This window comes from Oncorhynchus masou, chromosome 26, assembly GCF_036934945.1.
Source record: "Oncorhynchus masou masou isolate Uvic2021 chromosome 26, UVic_Omas_1.1, whole genome shotgun sequence".
NCBI classification, from domain to species: domain Eukaryota; kingdom Metazoa; phylum Chordata; class Actinopteri; order Salmoniformes; family Salmonidae; genus Oncorhynchus; species Oncorhynchus masou.
Genome location: NC_088237.1, coordinates 9,005,302 through 9,014,283, shown reverse-complemented (window position 1 = coordinate 9,014,283; position 8,982 = coordinate 9,005,302). Strand labels below are relative to the sequence as shown.

At 39.5% G+C, this 8,982-nt stretch overlaps 1 protein-coding gene and 1 long non-coding RNA gene across 2 annotated transcripts in view; one reads left to right on the top strand and one right to left on the bottom strand.

Moving 5' to 3' along the window:
• Nucleotides 1-1,280: 1,280 nt before the first annotated feature.
• LOC135514737 (putative helicase mov-10-B.1) overlaps nt 1,281-8,982 on the top strand; it is a 35,416-nt gene continuing 27,714 nt past the window's right edge. The window contains exon 1 of the mRNA XM_064938291.1: nt 1,281-1,534. Coding sequence (XP_064794363.1) covers nt 1,410-1,534 — 125 coding nt within the window. The 5' untranslated portion in view covers nt 1,281-1,409. The remainder of the gene's footprint in view (nt 1,535-8,982) is intronic.
• Nucleotides 2,939-4,422, bottom strand: LOC135514532 (uncharacterized). Its single transcript, XR_010451688.1, has 2 exons — nt 3,640-4,422; nt 2,939-3,251 (listed from the first exon to the last, which is right to left on the bottom strand). It is a non-coding gene; the product is annotated as an uncharacterized LOC135514532 (long non-coding RNA).

Sequence of the window (8,982 nt, the reverse complement as noted above, 5' to 3'; positions counted from 1 at the left end):
TGACTTGCCTAGTAAAAAAAAAAAAAAAAGGGCTACATGATACACTAAATCAAGTGCTCTTAGGGTAGTGATTGAGGCCTGCCACTAAAATCTAAAACCGCCAGTAATGTACATCGTACCAGCTCCTTCCTGGCCTCAAAAGAAAAACAATCCTTATGCCAGTAATAAAAACCTATTCTCAGCTTGAGCTTCCTTATCAAGTTCTCTACATGCACAGTGAAGCTCAGCTTGTCATCAACCCACACACCCAAATATTTGTACACTTTAACATGCTCTATAGTATGTCCAGCCAATGTAGCAATGATATGATTAGTAACCCGCCTGGCATTTTGTTTTACCTGAATTTAGAACCAGCTTTAAAATCATACAGATTCCGTTGTATGATGTTAAATATTCTTTGGGCAGATGAAGAAGTCCCAATGAACGTCCCAAGGGAATACGGGTACATCCTTGTATACCATTAATTATGTTAGCAAATTTTGTGAACAAAAACAGTTTAGAACTCACACAATATATAAACCTAAGTAATTCCCAAACATTCCAATTTATGAAAACGTGAAAATGACCGTATCTATGTGGTCGCTTGTTAGAAAAATCTCTAAAACGTATAATTCTTCCTGGGGTGTAACGTTATATGAACAGATTTTACAAAGATTTCGTGTTGCTAAAAATGTTATTCAGTTCCACTATAAATGCAACAATGTTTCACACATATGTTATTTTCAAAGAGATTGCTAACAGCAAGCACACTGCCATAAAAAAAACTTCCACTCACCAGGTGATGATCATTTGAAAGTTAACTTATTTTTGAAATATAAATTATAGAAAAGGGAGAAGCTAACAAAAGAGCAACAACATCCTCTTTGATAACACCTGCTGCAGGGCCGCAAACTAGCCCACAACGAAAGCTAGCTAGACCGTGGAGAAACTATTGCGCAGTGAGCTGTTGGAGTTCAAGAAGGCAGAAGCACAGCTAGAACAATGAGGTTACCAGGTTTATTTTCCATTGAATAATATGCATTATTAGAGTTTAACCTGTAGTTGTTGGCTCTCTTCAAAAGTAAAATATCACATTTCAGCTGAAGTTCAGATATTTTTGGTTCTTTAACTTGTAAAGATGTTTATGGGCTTTTCCTAAAATAGTGATTTATTTGTATTTTCCCTTCATTTTTAACTTTTGCAGAGTATGAGATTATTGTTCCCCTATTAGGTGTAACCTTAAACAGTTGTAAATATCTTTGATAGGAAACTCCCCGCCCCCGAGTAGTGATGTGTCCGGTTTCGTTTCTTCAATCTGACAGGATTTCCGCAGATCCATGATCACTTATGTTTTCTACACAATGAAACTCAAATAGCTATATTTTCTCAAAGTAGCCTATTTCACCAGCTGCTCACAATCGGATATCACCATGAATTTAAGAACGCGTTGCCAAATTGGACTGGATTTTTATGAATTCTTGAATGAAACAAATCGAGCATCAACCAAACTTAAAAGTGACCTCCGAGACATCTACAACTCAGAGTTTCGAAACAGGTAAACTTATCTTCATCGATGATTTGTTCAAACTTGGAGACTTGTTGACAACTCCCTTTGTGCACCTTCTATGACTTATAGTAAGATTTTAACCCCCAACATTTCTCGAAATGTTCACCATCATTGTAAAGCCCTAGTTTGGCTATTGTTTCTAGAATACCTTTTTTAGAACGTAAACCATAAACGAATTTTGAACGCGCAGCCCCCTATAACTCAACATGTCAAGTGCATGTTACAGGAAGAAAAGTAAACAAAGTCTACTTATAAAGACGTAAAAACAGGGTTACTTGTAGCCTATAGTTAGTGTATGGCGATGTCAGATGCAGAACTAGCAGACCAGATACTTCAGAGGACGTGGCTACTTAGCCTGGATAGTGGCGAGAAGCAACGGGCCTTGTGCATCGGACACTAGCCTCATTGTATGACAGGAAGAGCCGGTGGGACAACTTTTTTTCACAGGGGTGTTGGGGGACGACGACACTTAAACCACATTAATTTCCGAAATGTAATAGGCTATTTAAATCAACTTGTCTAGTCAGATAGGCTGCAGGCCTAGCATACGCTTCTCTTCTGTCAACTTGCTCTAGAAGACAAATAATGACAATGCATACATCAGAAATAATGCAACCAGCTAGCTGACATTGTAGTTCTCTTTCATAGTTGATCCTCTCGACGGCACCGGGGAGAACGCAATAGCGCTTAACAATGTAGCCTAAATATTCTTCCCTTGCAAACATGTTGAATTTAAAAGCAGTTAAAACAAAAATATGTTTCTGATAAGAATGAACTTCGTCATTGATGCATATTCTACGTGGTTAAAAAAGTGAGCTGTTATGTAAATGTTCGACCACAATAACAACCATATTTGCATTTGTTCGAGGTACGGAAATAAATAAACTTACTGTATTGCTCCACTCCTTTTCCCCAGAGAAAATAAATAGCATTTGGTGCATCATTATACTGCAAGAAGTACTTAATTCTGCAGGAGTTAATTTCATATTAGGCTACAAGTGAGATGTTACAGGCCTGTCTGTTTCCAGATTCCAGTTGGTATTTAATTTAACCCATCTCAAGTTCAAAGTGATCATTTTTAGTAATCTCGTTTCCGCTCTCTCGTTGGTTGGCAAAGTAAACATATGAATTATTCATCTTTCACAATAAACAAGTAATTCATAATACTCAAAGTAGGCAATGTAATAACTACATTAGTCTTTGTCATATTTAAGTGGGCATAGTAAAACCTAACATTTGTTCTGAACATACAGGATACTTTAGCACAATTAAATAGTAGCCATACATTCAGTAATGGCAGTGTAGTACAATACAAGGAATACTTGTACATTGGTGCAATAGAAGCAGTGGTGTGGGTGTAGAGAAGTGCAAGGAGACCTTGTGACAATGACATGGAGGGGTCAGATACTTTATTGTACATTAGAACAGAAATGTGCCTTATGGTTTTCCCAACACCCTGCAGTGCAGCACCCCTCCATCCTGGGGCTCTGCACTGCTGTTGACTCAACTTGTGTGTATTTGTTTGTAGGGAAAGGGAGAAGACATTTTCCATTCTCACCAATGGATTATAAAGTTATTACATTCTATGGAGTCATCCACATCTTTATCCAGCATATTGTCCATCTAGAAAGGGATAGACAGGCCTGACAACACAAGCTGACTGTAGTCCACCCTAGGAAAAATGTCTGCCATCAAGCATAATTGTCTGGGGGGGAAAAAGGACAACACATTCAACTCCTGTCCAGTCATTTGTTTATCAGCACAATGTTGATGGGACATTTTAATTTGTTTATAACCCCCAAACACCCGAGATGAAGTGCTAGCCTAGGCAGCACCTAATAAATTATCTAAGCCAAATCGTCCAAGTTATTCGTCCTCACTAATATAATACTAGACAGAGATGCATGCCACTTTCATACATTAGGCTTATGATTGGTTGGCATTTCGGTAGACTGGCTAGCTAGCTACAGTATCTAACGTTAAGCCTTATAAAATATAGCTAGCTAGCCCTCTCCTTAGTTATTTAGCTACCGTTCGCTAGCTAGCGAGGGTCCATTACAGGGTTAACTGGGCAAGCAGCTATGGTAACTTACCAACAATGCATGGCTGTAGTTATTGTGTCTCTCAGAAATAGTTATTCAAGTTAGCGAGCTAGTATAATTTGCTAGTCAAAAGTTGCGACCTAACGGTAGCTAGATAGTTACCTTATATTACTGGCTAGCAAGAGATGTTAATGCAACGGGTCACAATCAGATTGTGCAACAGGAAAAACAAAGTTAGCTTTTTGGCATAGACAGCCATTGCTTGGCCTCCAGACACTGAGTGGAACAAATATATAGCTAGCTAGCAGATTAGCTAGACAAATAACACAATCATGTTACCTGAAGTAAAATGCAGCTGATCCAAGCACGACGTTATATTTCGACAAACCCCAACAACAACATACTATGGAACGCCGTTTAGGTCTTCGCTTGTCAAAAATATACAATATTCGACACGTCAAATAACACACTATATTATAGATTGTTGTGTGTGCTGCATTTGCACGCGCAAGCCACCAAACAAACCGGATGTTAAAAAAATGTTTAAGGGCAAATATATTTGACGTTATTAGCAACTTCTGGGGTTGCTACACCAACTTGCAACCAGCCTGAAAACAATTACCAGTAGAAACTGCAGTCATTTTCACTCTTCTTAGCAATGATTTAGGAATCCTTGTGAGTAAGTATTCACTAGGTAGCCACTTGTTGTTCGCCTATTGGAATTGAACTTGAGTTCACGAAGAAAAAAAACGAGCTATGCAGCTACTTGTTGCTACTAACCCTGTTTCCCAAAGCTAACGTTATTAAGCAGCCACCGAGCTTTGTCTGGCTAGTGGGGCCTGATCCGGTATGTGTTGTGAAGTTAGCCACAATAGTGGAATTTGCGATTTGCCTTCAAATTAAACGTCCCTTGTTGAAAGAGACGCAGAAGGTTACAATTTGTGGAATCATGTCATATTTAGACTAGTTAATGTTGAATAGGGCTCGATTGGGGATCACTGAAATGGGGTATCAGTCTACTCAGTACCCAAGTACTTTTTTCCCAAAGTTCTCAGACTCCCAAACATCCATGTTGCATTGTTTTCCCACTGGAGTACTGTTCAATACACATTGTTGGTTGACTGGTACAATACATGTGGCTCAATTCACAGTGGTTTCAGAATCCCGCAGAGCTACGATGCTAAGGTTCTCTGGGTATCACTGAGTAGACTGATACCCCATGTCATTGATCCACAATTCATAGGTAAGGCTGTACAGTGAAATAAGTTTGACCCCCGATGCAATTCTATGTATTTTATGCGATTGGGTGTGATTTCAACAGATTTTTGTCAAAATAACATAGACGTTTGTTGATTTTATATAACATGCTCACCTCGTTGTAGCATGATCTATTCAATTATGGCATAATTCCACTATTTGTATCTCTGTCAATAATATACTTTTATTCTGACGGCTAACCGCAAATTCCACAGTTGTTGCTAATCCTTATTGTCGCTAGCTTCACATAGATGGGTCCAATCATCGTTAATCAAATAAGAACGGTCTTATAAATTAGGGATATTTTAGATGATGATACCTAGCTAGGTAGTTAGTTAATTATAGCTACTGAAACAGATTGTCGTTGTACTATATTTTTGGGGAAGGCCATTGTTTGCATCCGTCTAGGGTCCATAATAGCTTGCTTGCTTTTTTTTTATGACCATCACTGTGCAGCGCTTGGAGAAGGGCAAAACTTTACCAGCGTCGATACGTATCGATGAGTAGTTGTGACATATGACATACGAGTGATATTTTATAACTACGTAAAAAATATATTTAGGTGTTAAATTATTAAGTCCAGTTTGGTCAACAAGATTATTTTACACGTCAAATAGTCTTGTTGTTTGACCTGTATCTTTTTTGACATGCAAAGACCCAAACGGCGTTCCATAATATACACAGCACTCGATTTAGCTGATGTTTATCTACCATCTACCACTACACTCACAAAAAATATAAATAAATACCATACTCCACAATTTTAAATATTTAGTCACCACTTGACACACTAACTCTTCTGACATCAAATACGCTCACCCAAATACCTCTGCAGATGCCACCACAACCTCTATTTTCTGCGACTTACTGTTCCATCCTTGCAGTAGAGTTGATAACCATTGCTATGTGCCAAAAAAATCCATTATTACTGAAACATACAACTTGTTGGTTTATCCTTCTGTACTGGTACAGATCTACTACTCACACCACCCCTCTCAGGATCCCTCCCATTTGACCCATCTTCCTCTACTTTCTTCACTGCCTCAGCATATGACAACTTCTGCACCACTCTAATCTTGGAAACCTCAACCTGCCTCTCTGGCATGGGACATTTCTGATCCCCAGCCACATGGGCACCCATACAGTTAACACATACAGTGCCTTGCAAAAGTATTCACCCCCTTGGTGTTTTTCCTATTTTGTTGCATTACAACCTGTAATATACATTTATTTGGATTTCATGAAGTGGACATACACAAAATAGTCCAAATTGGTGATGTGAAATCAAAACGATGACTTGTTTGGGGGATGCATATATATATGCATGCATATGTATTCATCCCCTTTGCTATGAAGCCCCTAAATAAGATCTGGTGCAAACAATTACCTTCAGAAGTCACAAAATTAGTTAGATTGCACACAGGTGGACTTTATTTAAGTACCACATGATCTTAGTGTATATATATATATACACCTGTTCTGAAAGGTCCCTGAGTCCGCAACACCACTAAGCAAGCGGCACCATGAAGACCAAGGAGCTCTCCAAACAGGCCAGGGACAAAGTTCTGGAGAAGTACAGGTTGGGTTATAAAAAAAATATCAGAAACTTTGAACATCCCACGGAGCACCATTAAATCCATTATTAAAAAATGGAAAAAATATGGCACCACAACAAACCTGTCAAGGGAGAACTCACAGACCAGGCAAGGAGGACATTAATCAGAGAGTCAACAAAGAGACCGAAGATAACCCCGCAAAGCTTCACAGCGGAGATTGGAGTATCTGTCCATAGAACAACTCTATAAGCCGTACACTCCACAGAGCTGGGCTTTACGGAAGAGTGGCCAGAAAAAAGCCATTGCTTAAAGACAAAAACAAGCTAACACATTTGGTGTTTGCTTAAAGGGATGTGGGAGACTCCCCAAACATATGGAAGAAGGTACTCTGGTCAGATAAGACTAAAATTACATTTTTTGGTCATCAAGGAAAACTCTGTCTGGCGCAAACCCAACACCTCTCATCACCCTGAGAACACCATCCACAATGAAGCATGGTGGTTGCAGCATCATGCTGTGGGGATGTTTTTCATCGGCAGGGACTGGGAAACTGGTCAGATTTGAAGGAATGATGGATGGCGCTAAATACAGGGAAATTCTTGAGGGATACCTGTTTCAGTCTTCCAGAGATTTGAGACTGGGACGGAGGTTCACCTTCCAGCAGGACAATGACCCTAAGCATACTGCTAAAGCAACACTGTGGTTTAAGGGGAAACATTTAAATGTCTTGGAATGGCCAAGTCAAAGCCCAAACCTCAATCCAATTAAGAATCTGTGGTATGACTTAAAGATTGCTGTACACCAGCGTAACCCATCCAACTTGAAGGAACTGGAGCAGTTTTGCCTTGAAATCTCATTGGCTGGATGTGCCAAGCTGATAAGGACACCTCAAGATACTTGCTGCTGTAATTGCTGCAAAAGGTGGCTCTACAAAGTATTGACTTTGGGAGGGTGAATAGATATGCACGCTCAAGTTTTCAGCTTTTTTGTCTTGTTTCTTGTTTGTTTCACAATAAAACATATTTTGTATTTTCAAAGTTGTAGGCATGTTATGTAATCAAAATATACAAATCCCCCCGAAAATCTATTTCAATTCCAGGTTGTAAGGCAACAAAATAGGAAAAATGCCAAGGGGGGTGAATACTTTTGCAAGCCACTGTATCACTACTTTCCCCAATGCAACACATTCCTTTATCTCATGCCCTTCTGCACACTTCTCACACCTAGGAACCTCTCTCCTACACACTGCTGCCACATGCCCATAAGCTTGACACCTATAACAACATAATGTATTCGGCACAAAAGCTCATACAGGATCATTTATATATCCTAACGTCACTTTGTCGGGCAAATAGTCAACATCAAAACTCAAAAGAACAGACAAAGTCTGCGTCGCACCAAGCGACGAGCATCACAAACACCGGGAATCTTCCCCTTCAGTTGGTCAGCTTTCACATTTACCACTACCCCAGTAATCACTCCTTTCAATGGCGCCCATTTTCTTGAGAGCAAAACAATTCAAATGACTTGCCCCCATTCGTTTAACGCCAAGCGCCTTCTCCCTCTGACCAGCACAAACACAAACAATTATTACAAGACCACTTCTGGTTATCCTGACCGATTCCACAGTACCCAACTCTGTTTTCACACACCCTGAGTCCACTTTTTCCAAAAACCTTACTCCTACTGTCACAGACTCATCTTTATCCTGACCTTGTTGCAATCCTCTGGCTCCGAGAACTTCACCACACCGACCACCTCTGATACTTCTCCCTTATTCACTTCCATTTCTCCTCCTGTCTTCAACTCACTCTGCTTACTATTCCTACCATTCTTCTGAACCAAAGCTCATTCATGTGAAATCCATAGATTAGGGCCTAATTAATAAATTTAAATTGACTGATTTCTTTATGAACTGTAACATAGTAAAATCTTTGAAATTGTTGCATGTTGCGTTTTTATATTTTTGCAAAGTTTACATCTGTCCCTCATTTTAAGTTCAAACCTGTTACATGAACTGAACTCTCGTATTAATATGGTGAAAATTCCTTTAAAAATATATTTTTCAAAATAACCAAATCCTAGACTAGAACCAGCTCATCTGCTTTTACATCATTTGTCCATATACTGGTGTTTTGTGGTGGAAAACTGAGCGGGCCGAGTATAACACGTCAACCCTGTTACCTATGGGTGGAGCTTGTATTCAATTGCCACTCCCGGTTGTACACCAATAGCTTCAAGCTGGTGTCTATTCCATAAGTTACCACGGGATAAATCTATGATGTTAAAATGCCTATTTGCTCTATTCCATCTGACTGCGCAATCTGCTGTCTCATCAGCCCAGCCAGGCACTTTATAAACTTGATCTCCACTATAAAAAGCATCTAGACATTATCTCGTATTTCTTTTAGACCTAACATTTCATTTTCAACAGCGGAGATTTGTATAAACCTTGCTGTCTGTCTCTCTGACATTTGTTTCAATATTCAGATTTGACCTCTAGCTGTCCCATTGTAGCCTAATGAAGGTGTCGGGAGGCTTCGTCTCGGGCCTAACACCCATGCCAATATATCCTCCAAAC